The sequence below is a fragment of the Panthera pardus genome, unplaced genomic scaffold (assembly GCF_024362965.1).
Source record: "Panthera pardus isolate Hobbes unplaced genomic scaffold, ASM2436296v1 HiC_scaffold_3, whole genome shotgun sequence".
NCBI classification, from domain to species: domain Eukaryota; kingdom Metazoa; phylum Chordata; class Mammalia; order Carnivora; family Felidae; genus Panthera; species Panthera pardus.
The window spans coordinates 57,312,937-57,334,011 of record NW_026526876.1 but is presented as its reverse complement, the minus strand read 5'-3'; the positions used below and the strand labels follow the sequence as shown (position 1 = coordinate 57,334,011).

Below are 21,075 nucleotides of genomic sequence, written 5' to 3'. Positions count from 1 at the left end.
GTATAAAACTATTATGGACTATTTTTTTTTTTTTGAGAGAGAGAGAGAGAGAGAGAGAGAGAGAGAGAGAGAGAAACAATGAGAGAGAAACAGTGCACAAGTGGGGGAGAGGAGCAGAAGGATAGAGAGAGAGAGAATTTCAAGCAGGCTCCACCCTAAAGCTCCATCTCATGACCCTGGGATCATGACCTGAGCCAAAATCAAGAGTTGGATGCTCAACCGACTGAGCCACCCAGGCTCCCGTTTTGGACTTTTGACTGTCATGAAAAACAGACGAGATACTTAACAATCGATGGGTGGAAGAAGGGCATGATTTATAGCATTTGCCTACTTCCTTGGTCTAAATTTTTCCACCCATTTAAAAAAAAATTTTTTTAGTGTTTATTTACTTTTGAGAGAAAGAGACAGAGTGTGAGTGGGAGATGGACAGAGAGAGAGGGAGACACAGAATCGGAAGCAGGCTCCAGGCTCTGAGCTGTCAGTACAGAGCCCGACATGGGGCTTGAACTCACATGTGAGATCATAACCTGAGCTGAAGTCGTACACTTAACCGACTGAGCCACCCAGGCGCCCCTCCCACCCATCATTTAAAAGATTTATTTATTTTGAGAGAGAGAGAGGGAAAGCATGCACATGAGCAGGGGAGGCGCAGAGAGAGAGGGAGAGAGAAAATCCAAAGCAGGCTCAGCGCTATCAGTGCAGAGGTGATGAGTGGCTCAATCTCACAACTGGGAGATCATGACCTGAACTGAGAAATGAAGACTTGGACGCTTAACTAACTGAACCACCCAGGCAACCCCTGACCAGTCAATTTTAATCCTTGATGTCACTGAATGAGGAACTGGGAAGAGATGAGCAGAAGCATACTACTAGATAACATTTCCACCATACAATAGATGTAAATAATCTAAGAGCACAGATAACAGTAAAATGTAGCAAAAAACTAGGAAGTAATGAAGTTTGAGTATTTATTACCTTTGTTTTAAATTTAAGTTACATTTTATTTAAATATAATATGGACTAGATTCAGCACATCACTTAAAGCAGCCTGAGACTTACCAAGAATACATGCTCAAATATCTGTGTAGGACTATCCATCTGACCAAGGATCACTATCATTTCATTATCTATAAATTCCTTGAATTCTCGCAAGTTACACACCATTTGCATTTCCAACTCAGTTCGTATCTGAAACAAAGAGGACATATTTTACTTCTCTGGAAAGTGCCTCTGTACTTTCAACCACTATTTCTTTTTTTCTTTTTAAAATTTTCTTTTTTTCTTTTTGAGAGAGAGGCAGAGTGCGAGCAGGGGAGGGGCAGAATGAGAGGGAGACACAGAATTGGAAGCAGGCTCCAGGCTCTGAGCTGTCAGCACAGAGCCCAATGCGGGGCCTGAACCCATGAGCCGTGAGATCATGACCTGAGCCGAAGTTGGACGCTTAACTGACTGAGTCACCCAGGCACCCCAGTCATTCACTATTTCTAACCCCACACCTGCTATTCCATTGCTAGCCTTGGAACAGGAGTTCAAGGTTTCTTACCTCTTTGGATGTGATATTCTCCAAATCCTTCTGCATCATTATCTCCCTTAATTTGGTTTTAATTAATCTTTCTGTTCGCTCACGTTCAGTTGGTCTGAGAAGAGAGAAATGGTGATTTTTTTCTTAGGCAGGCATTTGACTAGCTTAATGAACATACCATTTGATTATGTTTCCCAACTGGCAGACCTTCCCTCTATTACCCTCAAAAATTTATATTCTGAAGGTATGGTAAAAAAAAAAAAAGTAATTGAGGAAACTTTCTTTGCACAATGTATAGAATGTAAACATGTATAGAGAGGCTGTACATGTAAAAGCCCTTAAATATATGCATAATCATCTATGAAGGAGTAAAGACAAATAGGCTATGCTGTGTATGCTACTTTAACACAGAACCACAGCCATGCTTCTCCATCAAGTACCCCTGGCTACCACCTGCTGCACTAGAATACCAAGCTGGGTAGAACAATGCTGTGACCCACTATGGAACTGGGTCTTCTGTAGGTTAAAATGCCACCTAATGCTGATCATTCACTGCTGTCGTTCTAGAAAACAGGAAAGACAAAAGAATGATTTCTGCCTTATTCAATGAGGCAAATTCTTTCCAAAATGGGTTTCCAAGAATTAACTACCCAGAGGACTTCCATCCAAAATGCATTCCTTTTCATGAAGGTTCTCATAACATCTCTGTGAAATTATTACCCCCATTTTACAGATGAAGGAAGCAAACACAGTTGAAAGGTTAAATGACATACCACAGATCACATACCCTGGCAGTTGAACCAGCACTCTCAGCCCAGCCTAACACCCTACCTGCAGGATTATGTTACTTCCCTTAATCTTCTGACTCTCAAAAATAAAATTACCCCAGGAACTAAAGGAAATTAAACTAGGAAGCTGACTCTCCAATTACTAGAAAGACATTGGTTCAATGTAACTGGATGCTTCTCTCTAAAAGCACTACTTCATATTATGCAGAATTTGAGTGAGGCTGACAAAGAGCACTTTCCATCTCATCTTTCCCTCTTACCTACTCAAGAAGGTATCTGCTCTGTACCTCCTTATTTGGAGATGGAAATGGACTAAGCCTTCAGGCATCCTGCCTGCCTTTGCTGCCTAAAGCCTTATCACTGGCTGCAAAAATAGCTTCGGTAATCTCCAAAGATGGATGCTCTGACCTCACAACCTTGGGGCTCCCTACCATTTGGACTCTTAGTTTCTCATGAGCCCTGCAGAATACAGATAATACTGGTGCCATTTCCCTATCCATCAAGGCATCCCTGTCTTGACCAGGATTAAAATTCTTAATCATGCTCCCCACGATTTTTCCTAGACACAGCTAATGGTAGGAACTTATATATTTCAGTCTTTTATTAAAAAATATTGATAAAAACAAATTTTACCACCTATGTGCATGAGTTAGATTCCCTAGTTTAGTAATCTTTCTCCTAATCCTTCACAACACTTGGATCAGAGTGGTTTGGGAGCAGATACACCTGGGTTTTAATCCGAGCCCTGCTACTTACCAGTGGTACAACCTTGAACAAATTCCTTCCCTTTTCTCAGCAGGTTTCCTTTTCTATAAAATGAGGACAATATCTGCCTCATGAGATTCTTGAGGATTAAATGAGGTACCATGTATGAAGTGGCTGGCATAATATTTGATATACACTGGAGGTACTACACACGTATGTTCCCTTCTTCCCCTTCCTTGGATTTCAAAATATAAACTGTATTTGCACTAGAGCACTTCAATCCATTTTGGCACACATTCTCCCTGTATGCTCAGCATTCTTTTTTAGGCTTTTCTAGTCAATTTAGGGAGGAGGGAATGGAAAAAACATGACAACACAGACACAATTTCTTGCTCAATTTCACTAGAGAAAAATTTGGAAAATACATAAAAATGCAAAGAAAAATAAAAATCACTAAAAATCCCTGCATCAGAGATAATCATCAATACTCTGACCTATAGCTTTCAGTCTCTTTCTAAGGCAGATATATAAATATATCTTAAAATTGGGGTTATGTTGTACATACCAAGAACTAACATTTAATGAGCCTCTACCATGCGCCAGGGACTACACTTTACATTACTCTTTTTGCTTGGGGATATATATAGATAGAAAATGGCCAATTTCCTTGCCTTTTCTTTCTTTCTGCTCTAATACCCAAATTTTCTCCAATAAATCATGAGAAATGAGAAGGGTTTTCTCTCTCTCATGCAAGTCTGCTTTAGAATGTCCAGTTTTGCGGGGCACCTGGGTGGCTCAGTTGGCTGTCTGACTTTGGCTCAGGTGATGATCTCGTGGGTACGCGTCCTATGTTGGGCTCTGTGCTGACAGCTCAGAGGCTGCTTGGGATTCTCTCTCTCTGCCCCTCCCCCCAACTCTCTCAAAATAAACTTAAAAAAATAGAATGTCCATTTTTGAGTCAGATGAGACATCCATCCCTTTGATACCCATCAACCAGCTACAAAGCATGAAATCAGTAACATTTTCCAAGATTCTGAAAGCCAGACTAATCCTTATTTTTTCAGTTACTGTGGGATAGTCAAAGGATTAGGGATAATGAAAAAGGAGGTCCTATTATCAGTAACACCCTATGCAAAAGAGCTTCCACCGCTTTTTTGACTGATCTGTTCACACAATTCTTGGATATTTTAGCTTTTCTAGTAAAAATAAGTTCACATTATTATCTAAATTAAGCATTTTCTTAAAAAACAAAAGAACTCCACCCCCCTGAACTATTTTGATAGGACTTTAGGAATCTGAAGGTGAAGGTTTATATGATCAGACAGTAAGTAACTACTCTTTTTTCCTAGCTGTAGAATACCTTGGAAGTGCTGAGATGAGTTCAGAGCAAAATAAACACCTTTTTTAATTTCCAAAATAGTCACATAAGTTTCAACACATAGACCTAAAAAGGAAATAAACATCATCTCCACCTCAGGCCTTTATCCAACTCAACAGTACACCAGGGAGATTTAATAAAATCTCCCTGACAAAGACCCAAAAAGGCAAAGGTGGGGCTGATTCCAACACTTGAATTATAAATTATTTTTTGACAAACGTGAACAGAAATCAGTTTAAAATTAGCATAACAACCTAGGCAGTCTTTTAAATTGACTGGAAACATTAGAAACATCCCTTTAAAAGCTTCTCTACGTCATTAATTTGCTTACCAAATGCTTCTTTCACAGATAATGCAAAGGCAGACTTCAGCCTACCTCCCTTTACATTTTTTTATTTAAAAAAAAATTTTATTTTAGAGAGAGAGCGAGCAAGCACGTGGGAGCCAGGCAGAGGGAGACAGAGAGAATCTTAATCAGGCTCCACTCTGAGCGACCACTGAGTGTGGAGCCTGACATGGGACTTGATCTCATGACCGTGAGATCATGACCTGAGCAGAGTTGGATGCTCAACTGACTAAGCCACCCAGGCGTCCCAGCCTAACTCCCTTTAAATTCAAATTTCAAATTAGTGGAATCTGAATAGGATTTTATGGTATTGCAGTTTTTTAATATGGAGATTCCAGTGTGCCCAGGAGTGAAACTCCTAAAGCCTTTGCAGATGGAAAGAATAGGGTTCTTTGTATGGCAGATGTGTAGTGTAGACAATGACTAATATCACTGGTAAGATTAATTCTCCAAGAGGAGAGATTAGGGGGGAACATGTTGCTTACGACACTTTGGACACAGTACAGAAAAATTCCGTGATCCTAAGTAAACTGACTTACATGTCTGTGAAGAGAGCTGGAGAGTCGGGCCGGTGGGACTGCACATCCTGCATAGCATTCCATTCATTGACTGATGACTGATCTGAGTTGATATGGCTCTCGTAATAACTCACCCAGGTGAGAAACAGACTGCCTGGATAGTAGTTATGCATTCTGGCCACCTCACAAGCCTTGTGTAAACTCTGTAATGCAGACCTGAAAGATACATTGGGAAATAAACACTGTAGAACTGTGGGGATACCAAAAAGCCAATAATCCATGTGTACCCAGAATTCTTTCAATTTTTAGATCCTATAGAATTTGGCCTCTGGAGAATCTATTCCCTGGAATTTAAGATTCTCTGATTCTGATTATACTATATTACCTATTCATAGCATTCGGCTAGATACTTCTTGCTGAAAGATATGATGCATTATTAAGATTGGGTTAGAGATGGGGGTAGGAGAACTGACAACCCATCAGTGAAAAACAAGTACCTATGGAGCTCATGACCCTGTGGTTGGAACATGCTATCTATGGGTGTACTATGTCACTACAGAACTAAAGATCTCAACCATTTACTATATTAACTATATAAAGATTGGTTTCCTTTGGTGCAGAATCATCTTACAGCATATATTCCCTATGATTCTCAGAGGGTCCACGAAGAACACATAGCTAGATGTCCCTAAGCCTTGAGGACATGTCCTTTCATGCCCAGGAAGGACTAATCTAATGACATTTATCATTCTTTTTTTTTTTTTTTAAGGTGTTAGAACCTTTATTTTTTACTTTTTTTAATTTTTAATTTTAATTTTTGTTTTAAATTTACTCCAAATTAGTATATAGTGCAACAATGATTTCAGGAGTAGATTCCTTAGTGCCCCTTACCCATTTAGCCCATGCCCCCTCCCACAACCCCTCCAGTAACCCTCAGTTTGTTCTCCATATTTATGAGTCTCTTCTGTTTTGTCTCCCTCCCTGTTTTTTATATTATTTGTTTCCCTTATGTTCATCTGTTTTGTCTCTTAAAGTCCTCATATGAGTGAAATCATATGATGTTTCTTTCTCTGATTGACTAATTTCACTTAGCATAATACCCTCCAGTTCCATCCACATAGTTGCAAATGGCAAGATTTCATTCTTTTTGATTGCCGAGTAATACTCTAACATACCACATCTTCTTTATCCATTCATCCATTGATGGACATTTGGGCTCTTTCCATACTTTGGCTATTGTTGATGGTGCTGCTATAAACATGGGGGTGCATGTGTCCCTTTGAAACAGCACACCCAGGGGCACCTGGGTGGCTCAGTCGGTTAAGCGTCCGACTTCAGCTCAGGTCACGATCTCACGGTCCGTGAGTTCGAGCCCCGCGTCAGGCTCTGGGCTGATGGCTCAGAGCCTGGAGCCTGCTTCCGATTCTGTGTCTCCCTCTCTCTCTGCCCCTCCCCCGTTCATGCTCTGTCTCTCTCTGTCTCAAAAATAAATAAAACATTAAAAAAAAAAAAATTAAAAAAAAAAAAAAAAAAAAAGAAACAGCACACCTGTATCCCTTGGATAAATGCCTGGTAGTGCAATTGCTGGGTCGTAGGGTAGTTCTATTTTTAGTTTTTTGAGGAACCTCCATACTGTTTTCCAGAGTGGTTGCACCAGCTTGTATTCCCATAATGACATTTATCATTCTTGCTGCGTAAGTTTCCCAGTCTCTTTAAACCATTTATTCATATGCTTGAGCTACTTTCTAAGAATAGCTCTGGTTATACGAAGACTAATTAAATCTCTGACTCTGAACTTAGGAACCCAAGGGTAAACAAAACTGAAAAGTACCTTTTTTTTTAACTTTTATTTTTTTATTTGAAAAGTACCTTTTTGGTTATATGCTTGGGAAAAGCTAAAGCCAGAAATGCTAGGAAGTCAGTTACATAAAAGCAGGGATCTTTCTACATTTTGTTTACTGACATATTTCAAGTACCTAAAAGAATGTCTAGTTTATGGTTGGAGCACAGTATTTGCTAAAAGAAATGTCTTATTAGCTGTTAGCTAATGCTGGTCTCCTGTGGGAAGAGGGCAGTATGAGAAAATTCTATAGGCAATCTATTTACATCTTACTTCTAAAATTTTGCCTCAAAACAGAAGTGATCCATGTTAACTTTAGAAAATTTAGGGATCTTAAGTATAAGGCAGAAATAGCCTATAATCTGGCCACCTAGAAATAACCACTGTTAAGGTTTTAGTATAGATCTTTTCAGTTTTTTTGTTTATGCATAGATCTATAATAAAGATATGATCACATTCTATATACCTTTTAACTTGATTTTACTTTGTACCTTCTTACCAACGTCTATGTCAATATTCTTCAACCAGATTCTTTTTTAATTTTCAAAAATATTTATTTTTTGAAAGACAGAGTGCGAGTGGGGAAAGAGCAGAGAGAGAGGGAGACACAGAATCAGAAGCAGGCTCCAGGCTCTGAGCTGTCAGCACAGAGCCCGACACAGGGCTTGAACTCACAAACCGCAAGATCATGACCTGAGCCGAAGTCGGACACTCAACCAACTAAACCACCTAGGTGTCCCATCAACCAGATTATTCTTAATGGTTGCATTATATTTAGTAACATGGAGGCACCATAATTTAATTCCTCCTTTTCAGACATTTAAATTGTTTTCCATTTTTTGCTATTATTACAACACTTATGGTTAAAATTTTTGTACACGCCCATGGTTATCACCTTAGGATAAATTCTTAGAAGAAGAATTACTAGGTTAAAAGGGCATGCAAAATGGTAAGGCATATTGGCAAATCATCCTTAAGAAAGGCTGTTCCAGTTTATTCTTCCACCAATAGTAAATGACAACGTCTGTTCCTTAAGTCCTTGTCAACCCCATATATTGTAAGTTAAAAAAGAAAATAGTTGCCAATTTAATAAAGGAAAAACATTTCAGTCCATTTTTATCAGGGAAACAAATTTTTCCCTAAAAACAAAGTTGCAGAATCTTTTAAAATGCTTTCTATTACTCAAAGTAAGCCAAATTCTCAAGAGAAGTTTGTCAGATTCTGAGAATTCTCAGTGAATTTCAGTGTCATTACATAGATTGGAAGGTAAGGGCCAGCTGAGTGCAATGTACAGGATATTCAACACATGTTTTCTTTATCCAGGAAACATGTGCTTCAAAAGCATATGCCACAAGTGTCTGGGGCAAGTGCCCTAAAATACACTCAAGGCTTATTAGCCACCTCAGTTATTTTAGCTGCATACAGGATTGGGAGGCTGCAGTAACCACCTTCTCTATGAAGGAAACACCTGGTCTAAATGCTGCTTTGATCCATACATTTTTTTTTTTTTCCCTGTGACTTTCAGTTCACTACTCCCCATGTGGTACACCAAAAACTTTATTCTACAATGAGCTAACAGAAGTAGGACTAGTCAATTTGCTTTAGAACATCCCAGATTGAACTAGGTTATTACTTGAATCTTCACTGTCTTATGAATTAAGACTGCTTTGTACTCCTTTTCATATACTAAAAACACTGTCATTTTTGGGACTTACGCTGTTTGGTTTTACTTGAGACCTAGGAACAGATATAGGTCAATTGCCTTTAAAGGAGTCTTCGTCAGAGAAGGTAAGTTTTCCATGAGAGATTTATCTGTGAAACGTGCCCTAAATCTAAAAATCTGGCTTAAACACATAACTCTGTTCTACCTCAATTACTGCATGAAATGGTGACTCTTAAGCTCATTTGACTCTGTTTTATCCAGCTCAAGTCTATCAATCCTGTTATTCAGGGGCAAATGAGCTCTCTGGAATCTTTTTTCAGGCTCCTTTATTTCCTGTTGGCTTTCATTCTGTCCATTCTGTTCCTCAGGGGGACTTCTACTACAGAACAGGCAGCTGAATGAGAAACTAAAATTCAAATCCCTGAACTCAGGGATAGACTAAATCTTAGAGTCACACCATTCCCTAGTTATATGAGATCATTTTTCTACATAATCGAGAATAAGTAAGAGTCGATTCTGTCTAAATAGAAGAGATACTCTCAGGCCAGTTATGTAACCTTTCCAAAACCTCAGTTTTCTCATCCATAAAAAGGAGCCACTAATATTATATTGGGGAGTTGGTGTGATGACTAGATATAATCCACATAAAGCACGCTGTCTGACACATAGTTAAGTAGCTCCAAAGCATCAGCACACCAGCTGATGTTTATTGACAACTATAATGTGTAGGCTTTATTTGTATTATGTAGTCTTGCAAACAGTCACCAGCAATTTAAATGGAAACTTATCTACCTATAACTCCATCAATAATATCCCTGATTACCTTAAGAAATTCAACACTAATGCATTGTAGTACTGCAATGTTGTAGATTTGGCTCTAGACTGTTACTAACTTAAGTCAATGTGTCCCTGTAAAACTCTGTTCCAATTGGCAATCTGATCCATTAAGTGTCTTCCAGAGTCTAAGAACATCTCTGAATTTTACTTGTTTACCAATGCTTAAGGCCTTCCACTATGAGAATTTGAAAACTGAACTCTTAGGTCATCTTTAACTATGAGGACCACACGAACAGATCACACAAAATCTTAAACACACAAACAGATCATATAGCATTTTCATAGAGAACTGTGCTATTTCAAATACTGCTATTCACAAAATATTGCCCTAATACTATATTTAAAAACGTTCATAGAGACATTAAAAGTCCTCTTACCACATTGCCTGTACAGATACAGGTTTGAATATGTGCACTCTGTTATCCGTTGATACACTGAACCCACTAAGGAAAAAAATGAGACAAAAATCCACAAATGAGAGTAGGTTATTTCAGTTTTGAGTTTTTGAGGTCATTTCCCAGGCTCACAACTGCTGGCTTGGTAGAAGAAATCACCAGGTTCATGTAGAAGTTAACTGGAGTATAGTTGACTTGAAAAGCTTGACTGAAAAGCTTCAACAAATTGTCTGATTTTATCTACCAAGCAAAACGAATGGACTCCCACACTGGAGTTAGGAAATTACATATAGTTTCCCAGCTGTAGCTACAGACAAACTGTTCTGCTGTATATTTCTATTTGGAAGTCTTGTGGGTTCTTAGCAAACCTGACCTGGGTTTTATAAACTGGAGCAAACATCTTGGTCTCTTGGGGACACATTCTAAAAACACCAGGAGGTGGGGGTGGAGGGTCACTGGAAGGAATTGGCACAGGAAAGGGGTTATACTGTAGGCTGACAGCTGGCAGAGGCAGCAAGAGGTTATTTGAAACAGAACATATCATCCTCTGGGAGAGCATTGCAACAGTACCACATGCTCAGATGAAAGAGTGAGCCAACAAACTAGTTTTTCTTTGTTTGGATTCTTACTGTAGCCAGCCTAGAAGAACAGAAGTGAGAGGCCCTGGCAAGTTATATTTTTACTCCACTTTACAAAACAGAAGTTTAAAAGGACTCACTGAGTTGCTGACATGACAGTTTACTTGGGCACACTGGGCCTCCCATTCAGCTGAATGAATGGGCACTAAGATGGAACCCATCCCTTGGCTTTCTGTAGGAGAATAAAAAGGGAAAGCTCTTACCCATCACCATCCAAATGAATTAGGGTGTCACTCCAGAGAGGCAGGACTAAGCCCATGGTACAAGTGCTGCTGCAAGACAAGAAACAGTCCACAGGTTAATAATGCCTATTATTCTAGGAAGCAGTTCTTTATTAACTCTTTCAACACAAAAGATAAAGCCCCTCAGCTCTAAATTCTGGCGTGTTAGGAGTGGAGGAATTTCTATCATATTACTATCAACCTAATGCATGTGCTCTGGAGCTGTATCAAACAGGTGGTTATTAGGTCCTTACATATTTAACAAAGAAAACTTATTGACTGAGCAACTTGTATTGCAATCTCGAAAGTGGCCACTGTCTAAAAATCCACATGCTGACTTGTGATTGGCAGGTTTCACCCCAAAGTCACAGCACCTAACACAACAACAAAAAAATTTCTTTTAATATTTATTTTGGGGGGGGGCAGAGAGAGAGAGAGAGAGAGAGAGAGAGAGAGAGAGAGAGAGAGAGAGAGAGAGAGAATCTGAAGCAGGCTCCAGGCTCTGACCTGTGAGTATAGAGCCTGACAAGGGGCTCAAACCCATGAACTGTGAGATCATGACCTGAGCTGAAGCTGGATGCTTAACTGACTGAGCCACCCAGGCACCCTCCAAAATTTTTTCTAATGCCAAGAACTACTGCTGGTTGCTGAAGACCTCTGAATATATAATTTGCTCAAATTTAATTCTGAAGTTTATGTAGATTTACTAAACATCAGAACACATTCAATTGTCTAAAAGAGAAAGGGAATTAAAATATGTAAAAAAGTAATTGTTAATGGTTTGTGATCAAGTTAGAGAGAAAAAATAGACACAATGCAACTTAAATAAAACAGAGCCTGGTGACAGTGCACTGAACTAGACCAGCACTGCTGAGATGCAGAGCGAATAGGAATGTTAACAAACCAACAAAAGGACAGCCCTAGTATACTGAAATCCTATTTAAGTCACATATTAACTCAGGGAGGAAATTAGCTTTAAGTTAAGGGAATAGGTTGGGATAGAAAGCCATAGGTTCTCAGGGTGCCTGGGTGGCCCAGTTGGCTAAGTATCCGACTCTGGCTCAGGTCATGATCTCACAGTTTGTGAGTTTGAGCCCCATGTTGGGCTCTGTGCTGACAGCTGAGGGCCTGGAACCTGCTTCTGATTCTGTGTCTCCCTCTCTCTCTGCCTCTCCCCCACTTGTGCTCTGTCTCTCTGTCTCTCTCTCTCAAAAAAATAAAATGTAAAAAAAGAAAAAATTAAAAAAAAAAAAAAAGAAAGAAAGCCATGGGTTCTCAATTGTGTCTCTATTGCACCACTTCTCTGTAGTCTTCCCCGGACCTCTGCCACTTTCTCTCCTTAAGGTTGCCATAAGCCAATTTCCCCTTCCATCCAGTCTCCCAAAGGCTTTGACGCCCTCTCCCTGCCAATGTATCTAGAAGAGCAGCATGGTATAGAAGGAACCGTACACATGGGAGGCAGAACAGCAAATTATGGTTGAGAGCACGGGCTCTGGAGTCACATGGGCTCTGGAACCTAGATTCTGGCACTAACTGTATAATTTTAGGCAAATTACTTAATTGCTTTGTGCTCCAGTTTTCTCATCTATAAAACCAAAAACACCTTCTTTTGAAGATTAAATAACACACTAAAAATGTGTATCACAGTACCAAAACATAACAAAACACTTACACTGTATCAAAATATCTGGATTTGATCTCCTTCGGTATTTCAATTCTTTTTGGTAAGTTATTTACCCTCTCTGTCTTAATTCCTTCATCTTAAAATGCAGGTAACAAAACCTACTTTCATAGAGTTATCATAAATATTTTAAGTATTTAAAGTGAAACAATACATATGAATAGTCACATAAAACAAATGCTGAGTATGAATTTTTGGTGAGTGTTCTAATACAACTGAAAGTGGGGGCATGGAGAGACAGGAAACATCACAAAGATGCAGTGAAAACAACATGAAGAATATCAAGCTTTGACTGTTGGGAGTCAGTGCAGGGCTGACCAAGGCCATTCCCTAGGTGGGCTGTGTCTAATGCTTTGCACTGTGCTTGCTGGTCTGTGTTACTCAGTGCTCCCTCCACTAATGATTCCAGAGTTCAGGAGAGTCAAATCAAGATTGCAACAGTTTATCCACATTGGAAGGCTGGGCCTGAACTCCAGACACACAGCTATCATGCTAGAGTCCAGGGGGGAGGAAGACAACTCTACCACTATTTTCATTGAGAAGATGAGATGAGCACAAGTAAAACTTGTTTTGAAAATGGTGTCCTCAGATGGAGTGGGGGTTATTTTCAGAGTAGTTCCTTTTTCCTTCTTTTCTTTTTCTTTTTGAAGTGAGTGCCTAGCCAGGTTCTCAGCAACAAGTATAGTTTGGGTATAAACACAAAACGTTTATAGCCTAGTGACAAATCTTGACATTAAGTAACTACAGAAGAGGATGCAGAGGTCTAAAAGAGTGTGATATATGAGCTTGTGATCAAACACCAGTTAAACTTTGGACAAGAGGCAGTGATATGTAGGAATCAAACATCACATTTTCAGCTTATATTCAGGCCAGGCTCCTTCTTTACATTAAGAAATAGCTTTTTCACATGATAGGAAAGACAGGCCTGAATTAGGCACACCTAGTATTTTTTATCTAGTTTACCTTGAGTTTCATGAGATTTTTCTCCTTTAGAGTATAGGTACTTATTTTAGTACTCATCCCATTCAACAAATATTTATCGAGTGCCTATTTGTACCAGACATTTCAAGGTGTTGGGGGTTCAAAGGAAAATTACAAAATGACACCAAAAAGCTCTATTATTTTATAATTTGAAATATATTCAATGCAATTTGGAAACCAAGGTTACACTGTATATTAAATATTTGTTATGTTTTCACTCTTATGTGGATCCTGAGAAACTTAACAGAAGACCATGGGGGAGGGGAAGGAAAAAAAAAAAGAGAGGGAGAGAGCCAAACCATAAGGGACTCTTAAAAACTGAGAATAAACTGAGGGTTGATGGGGGGTGGGAGGGAGGGGAGGGTGGGTGATGGGCATTGAGGAAGGCACCTTTTGGGATGAGCACTGGGTGTTGTATGGAAACCAGTTTGACAATTTCATATTAAATAAAAATGTCTTCCTTAAAATATAACACAATACTGAAAGAACTTGTAAACAGGCTAAATGAATTGGCATATCATATCTTGGGGACTATTTGGGAAGATATGTCTGTCATAAACAATCGGTTCTACTTTGGTTTAGTGCTATTTTGAAACATGAACTTTTTATATTCTCTGATATAAAATGATACAAATTCCTTCAACAGCAGTTGAGCTAGAAATGATACTAGATTACCTGAGTGCCAGTATTCTGAAGTGGGCAGCACTTTTTTTTATTATCCAAGGAGATTAATCAAACAGAAGATGGGAATTCATAATACTGAGGTTACCAAACAGAATGAAAACTAGTTTCTATAGCTTTTCACATTACATTCTGTCTTCCATAAAATAAAATTTTCTTTTGTTAGTCAGATGTGATTCAGGCAGGACCATTACTGAAGACAGATGAAATTCACTGAGGATAAATTATTGGGCACCCATATTAATAAGCATTCTTTATGATTTCTGGGAACATTTGGAACAAAGTAAAAGAGATAAGATTACACAGCTCATTTCTCACATGCTGAGTCAGGAGAATCTGAAGTTGTTGCCTTGGATCCCTAGGGGAAGACTCAAGTATAAGTTTCCACGCAATCCCAGTTCCTGTTTTATGGGGTTTCTAAGAGAAGAATCAGGAAGAACCAAAGGAAATAAGATATAGAGTAGCACTGCCCAACTGAACTTTCTGCAACAATGGAAATGTTCTGTACATGTACTGTCCAATATGGCAGCCACTAGCCACATATAGCCAAAGTACTTGAAATGTGGCTAGTTGTGACTGAGGGACTGACATTTAAATTTTGTTTAATTTTAACTTATTTAAATGGTCACAAAGTGGTTAGTGGCTACTGTATGGGACAGCGCAGATCTAGAGAGAGAAAAGTCCAAATCAGAGGTCTTAAAATACTAATGATGTAGGCAAGGTAGGTAGTTAAAAGGATAAATGCTTACTTTCTGAAAGGTCTATTGCTTAGCTAATACCAGAGGTTAAATCCATGCAGGAGAAAACCGAAATGTGGTTTATAAACCTGTGTAATTTCAGAGCATACAATTAAAGGCTGTAAGAGTTATACAAGGTAACAACTCTGGCCTCGTGAAACCACAAATAACTTTCAGGTTGACTGTACAAGTGTAGGTAAACACTTGTTTGGGAAACCTAATGACAAATGTGATTTTTTTCTTCCCAAGATCAGGACAATTAGAATCACTCCCCTGTCTTCTCTTTGTGGCTAAATTCTCCCAGGCCCGGATCACACTGCCAGCTACTCCACAGTTCCATTCTAGTCCTGAACCAGGAAGTCAATGCTTTGAGACATCTGGCAGGATTTCCTGAGGCTTATTATCTGGAGTGCAAAGATCTGCTTAGCCACATTCCACAGTCTTCTCAAGGTTTCTCCAGAAGAAGTGGGAAAATAAAAAAGGAAAGCAATAAACCTTACGGACACAAAAGAGCCAGGTTCTGAGTGGTGTATGGTATCTTTAAATATAGGATGCAAAGTACTGCTAAAGCCAAAGGTGCAAGATTATAAAAGGTTCTGTTCTGAGTTTAAAGAATCAATTCCTCCCAACCCTGCCCTTCTACCTCAGAAGCAGGAAAAAGGAAGTAAAACATTTGGTAAAAGCAAGGTGTAAGGCCAAGAATAAATAGAAGAGATTGCAGTTAAAGTGGGCTCTCTTTGAACCCAAGACCCACTGGTGCACTATATTAAAGGGTACGTGCCCTAGAATCAGCAATGTGAATCATTACTGCTTAAAATAGAGTTAACTACAAAGAAAAGGTAGCTTTTTATTCCTGGAGACTGAAGTTTAAATCATTTGCTTTATATTCATTACCACCTAAGGGTAGAGGAAGGTGAGGAATAGGTGATAAATTAGGAACACAATCAAAGACATTCACTAATCATTTTCATCCCTCAAGATTGTATGGCTAAGATAACTTTTGTGCTCCCTAGTTTTAGGCATTGACCTTTAAGAATAGAATTGGCAAAATATGTTTTTGTAATAACTCAAAAGGCAACTGGAATAGGTTATTTAAAAAGGAGTCTTCTCATCCTCCTTTTGGGGTACCGTACCTGTCATTAGAAGAGAAATCCATTCCTAGGACGATGCTTTCTTCAGTGTCTTGTCTACCATTAGTTGAAACCACTACCATATAGCGTGTTCTATTCTGGTAAGTACTTTCTAGTCTTACAGCCTGGAAGATAACAGACAACAGATACGTTAGGAAATTTAGAAGGTTAGTTGTAGATCATTCAACCTTTTTTATATCAGCATCTTACAGCATGCTCAGGAAGACTTAAATTCACATCCCAGCTCATGTATTAACTATGAAACCTTCAGTAAGTTCCTAAATTAATTGGAGGGAGATATAATAATACCTACCCCCATTGGATCATAAGAATCACATGAAATAATGCATGTAAAACACAGTGCTTGGCATAGAGTAAAAGCTCTATAAATATTTGCTACTAGCATTTATAATAACAACTACCAGGGCATGTTCTAAAGATCGAAGAGGGAAATGTGAGTTGTATGAATGTGAGCACCGGACTCATAGATGCAAGTTGCAGAAACAATTTCAATACAAAGCAAGCTATTAATATATAAGAGGAGTGTACTCAATTGAAAGATTATACACTATGAGATTTCCTTCTTTAGTTTTAGTGATAAAGACATTGCTTTTTCAGAGGCTTATATTATTTTTTTGTTAAAAATTTTATTTATTGCTTGTTTATAGCAATAAACGGGCCTTCCAAAAATTTGAATATGGACAGGATATTAAATGATATTAAGGATTTACTGTTAGTGTGATAATGGCACTGTGGTTATGCTTTCTTCTTAAGTATCTAGAGTAAAATGACATGGTGTCCAAGTTTTACTTTAAAATGTTCCAACAATGGGAAGCAACCAAGATGTCCTTCAGTAGGTGAATAAACTAAATACATACAAAGGAATATTATTCAGCACTAAAAAGAAATGAGCTATAAAGTCATGAAAAGACATGGAGGAATCTTAAATGCATATTACTTTGTGTGAGGAGCCAATCTAAAGAGGCTACATATTATATGATTCGAACTATATGACATTCTATAAAGGGCAAAACTATGGAGTCAGTAAAAAGATATGTAGTTGCCAGGGTGTAGGGGAGTACAGAAGTTTTTAGAGCCATGAAACTACTCTGTAGGATACCAAAGTGATGGATACATGTCATTATACATTTGTCAAAACCCACAGAATGTACAACACCAAGACTGAACCCTAAGGTAAACTTTGACTTTGAGTAATAATGATGTGTCAATCAATGTAGGTCCATCAATTGTAACAAATGGGGCAGGCTATGAAAGAATGGAGACAGAGAATATATGGGAAATCTCTACCTTCTGTTCACTTTTCCTAAAACTGCTAAAAAAAAAAAAAAAAAAAGGCCATTAAAATTTTTGTTAAGAGGGCACTTCTTGGGGCGCCTGGGTGGCTCAGTCAGTTGAGTATCCGACTTCGGCTCAGGTCATGATCTCAGAGTCTGTGAGTTCGAGCCCTGCATCGGGCTCCGTGCTGACAGCTCAGAGCCTGGAGCCTGTTTCGGATTCTGTGTCTCCCTCTCTCTCTGACCCTCCCCCGTTCATGCTCTGTCTCTTTCTGTCTCAAAAATAAATAAATGTTAAAAAAAAAAAAATTAAAAAAAAAAAAGAGGGCACATCTTATGTTATAACAATAAATAATAACAATTATTATAATAAAGAGGGTTGGGGGAGACTTTGGGAAATGATAGAGATGTTTATGGCATAGATTGTGGTGATGGTTTCATGGATGTATACTTATCTCCAAACTCATCCAGTTGTACATATTAAATATGCACAACTTTTTGAAGATCAATTATGCCTCAATAAAGCAATTTAACAAAATTTTCCAATAAAGATGGGGGCCTGGCTGGCTCAGTCAGTAGAGCATGTGACTCTAGATCTCAGGGTCATGAGTTCAAACCCCACATTGGGCAAAGAGTTGAAGCTTAAAAAAATAAAAATTCCAACAAAGAAAGAAAAAAATGTGGGGGTGGGGTGGGAAACAGATGAAAAAAATGGCTTCCAGTTAACATCCATTCAAATATTACTATACATTTACTGCATATATAATCAGAGCCAAGTGCTAAAGATTCAACGGTAGAAGAAAGACACCGTCCTTGCCCTTGCAGAGTGCATAGTCTAGTTTGCTCTTCTCTTTTTTTTTTTTTAATTTTTTTTTTAACATTTATTTTTGAGACACAGAGAGACAGAGCATGAACAGGGGAGGAGCAGAGAGAGAGGGAGACACAGAATCTGAAACAGGCTCCAAGCTCTGAGCTGTCAACACAGAGCCCGACGCGGGGCTCGAACTCACAGACTGTGAGATCATGACCTGAGCTGAAGTCGGACGCTTAACCGACCAAGCCACCCAGGCGCCCCTCTTTATTTGTTTTAATAAAAATCCAGGAAACTGCACTGGAGGCAATTTACTCTGTATAAAATACCCACCATTCCTTATCTTTCCTTATCTCATAAGAGACACAGAGTTCCAATCCCATCAACTAGCTCAAGATATCTGTCAGAAATTTGACAGAAATTTCTATTTGGGATTCTTTCAGTGCTTCTCTTGGAGTTTCCTTTCCCTCAATTCTGTCACTAATCCAAAAGTAGCCATGCAAAGAGAAATAGAAATGCAGTCACACAGCTTAAGTGAGCCATTTAGCAAGGCAGAGAGAGGTAAGACTCACTGCCATGGCTACCTTTTTGTCTCTAATCCGATACAACTAGGAAAAGTTAGGGAAGCACAAATGGCAAAAGTGGCCATATTAAAGCTTGTTTCTAATAAGAGCTGATACAACAAGAATGTAACATCCACCATTCTGATTCCAAGTATGCAAGGTTGAGAGAGCTGTACTGCTAACTTTATGTTCCACAAAGCAACAGAGCGTTTCAAATCAAATTCATTTGTGAGAAGCTAAGAACTAATACTTAAATGGACAAAGGCCTAACAGAGGGCTGGGCCAAACGAGCATTATACACATATAGCTATGGATAGGAGTAAATGCACATGAGGAGACTGGAAGGCAGCATCAACACTCTGATTCTAGGAACACAACACAGAATATTAAACTAATCAGAAACCAGGTACAGGTAAACTAGAATTTTTTATCAACAAGAGCTCACATATTATTACATACCTAAACTTGGGCTTGCCTTGGCAAGCTCTGAGCTAACTGTTCAGTTTCCTAAATATGTTAGAGGCTCTTTCATCCTCTGTCAAGGCTCAAATACATACAGAATGGGAACAACTGAACTGTGCTCCTGAAATTTATCCACAGCTTCTACACCAACCAGTGGCTAAGCTGAAACAAATAAAAGGAAAAAACAAATAACCTCCACAAACATTACCTATCATACAAGTTATGAGACTAAGTTAGCAGGTGGGCAGCAAGAGTTTCTTTGGGATATTCAGGGTAAACATTAGTTGTCTTAAAAAAATTTTTAATGTTTATTTTTTCAAAGAGAGAGAGAGAGAGAGAGAGAGAGAGAGAGAGAGAGAGAGAGAGAGAACGAACACACAGGCTGGGGAGGGAGAGAGGGAGGCACAGAATCTAAAGCAGGCTCCAGGCTCTGAGTTGTCAGCACAGAGCCCAACACGGGGCTCAAACCCACGAGCCACAAGGTCATGACCTGAGCTGAAGTCGGACGCCTAACCAACTGAGCAACCCAGGTGCCCCATTAGTTCTCTTTTGTAAATGTGAGGGGTTTATTTATTCATAACATCAAGAGAATTTCAAACATTTGGCCTTCCCTTGCTTATTAATATAATCATAACATCAGACCCCAAACCTAATGGGAAATGCTGATTTCCCATTTTATACTGATTTAGGATTAAGTAATAGGTACATCTCAGATTTCTTCAATTCTAGGCTTTTTAGATGGCAGAAAGGCACTCAGAGGCCTAGGGTTTGATCTCGGACCTCTAGAGAGTATCTGTGTAATTGCTAATACGTTTTTGTTTGTTTGTTTTTTATTTTTTTGAGATCTATTTTTAGGCAATCTCTACACCCAATGTGGGGTTCAAACTTACAGCCCTGAGACCAAGGGTTACATGCTCTATCGACTGCGCCAGCCAGGTGCCCCAACTAATTCTTACTAAAAGGAAGTGGTGCTTTAATCAGGAAGTCAGAAGCCATTAACACTTATATACTCAAGAAGGTTGAGATGAAAGCTTTTATAGAAAAAATTGCAATGCTGAGGATGGACTCAAGGTTTTAAATTTCCTTTCAAAGTTCAAGATTCTAGGTTATGGAATTAAAAATTTAAGAGCCACAGCATAAAGAAAAACCCAATACCCACCTGGGTTTGAAGTTTATTTCATACTCTTCTGTTGGGAAGAAGATTGACAAAATCTAATAATGTAATTTAACCCAACAAGTTAATCAGAGAAATGTAATTTAAAATGGCAGTTTTTTACATAATTCCCTAATATTGGAATTGGCAGTAATTCGCGCATTTCCTTAGTTTCCAACATTTACATGGAATAGATGACTAGAATAAGACAACAATTCAGATGCATTTGATCAACTAAAGTTCTCACTGAAAAGAATACCACTGAAATTTATTCTAATTGTCCAGCCAAAACAATATTTTAAATTTCAAAACTTGGCAATAATAGCAACTGAGAAAATTATTCCAAGAAAGTCCATTTATTGCCTAAAGTTGAAATCTTGTTACAAGTTTCAGGTGAACTGGATTCAGCAATCTGAGGACTGGGGTAGGTCTGAGAAGTCACCTGCCTCTGCTTTATTTCTGAGAGATAAGAACTCAACCTGTTTGCAAAGCTCATCTATCAAAGAATGATGTTAAAATTTCTCTCAGTAACTAATTTAAATTTTTAATCTCATTATAAGCAGTTCACAAACACCACCTGGTAAAATAACTTCTGTCTTCAGTATCATCCAACATCAAGAAATACTATTCCTTAAGCTTATACTGCACCTTTGCCTTTAATTTCTTTTTACTAAGAGTCTTACATCATGCCACTGCATGCAATGTTTATCCTCAAGGAAGCCACATTATA

At 38.6% G+C, this 21,075-nt stretch overlaps 1 protein-coding gene across 8 annotated transcripts in view; it reads right to left on the bottom strand.

The window, feature by feature from the left end:
• Nucleotides 1-21,075, bottom strand: part of SSH2 (slingshot protein phosphatase 2) — a 255,271-nt gene that overhangs the window by 36,429 nt on the left and 197,767 nt on the right. For 5 of the 8 annotated variants that reach the window (XM_019429697.2, XM_019429700.2, XM_053893216.1 and 2 more), the window contains 6 exons: nucleotides 16,065-16,186; nucleotides 10,834-10,902; nucleotides 9,975-10,040; nucleotides 5,279-5,473; nucleotides 1,544-1,637; nucleotides 1,060-1,188 (listed from right to left, as the gene is read on the bottom strand). In XM_019429697.2, coding sequence (XP_019285242.2) covers nucleotides 1,060-1,188; nucleotides 1,544-1,637; nucleotides 5,279-5,473; nucleotides 9,975-10,040; nucleotides 10,834-10,902; nucleotides 16,065-16,186 — 675 coding nt within the window. Of the gene's footprint in view, nucleotides 1-1,059; nucleotides 1,189-1,543; nucleotides 1,638-5,278; nucleotides 5,474-6,791; nucleotides 8,147-9,974; nucleotides 10,041-10,833; nucleotides 10,903-16,064; nucleotides 16,187-21,075 lie in introns of those variants that run through there. The other 3 variants (XM_053893218.1, XM_053893217.1, XM_019429698.2) reach the window with 2 other exon arrangements.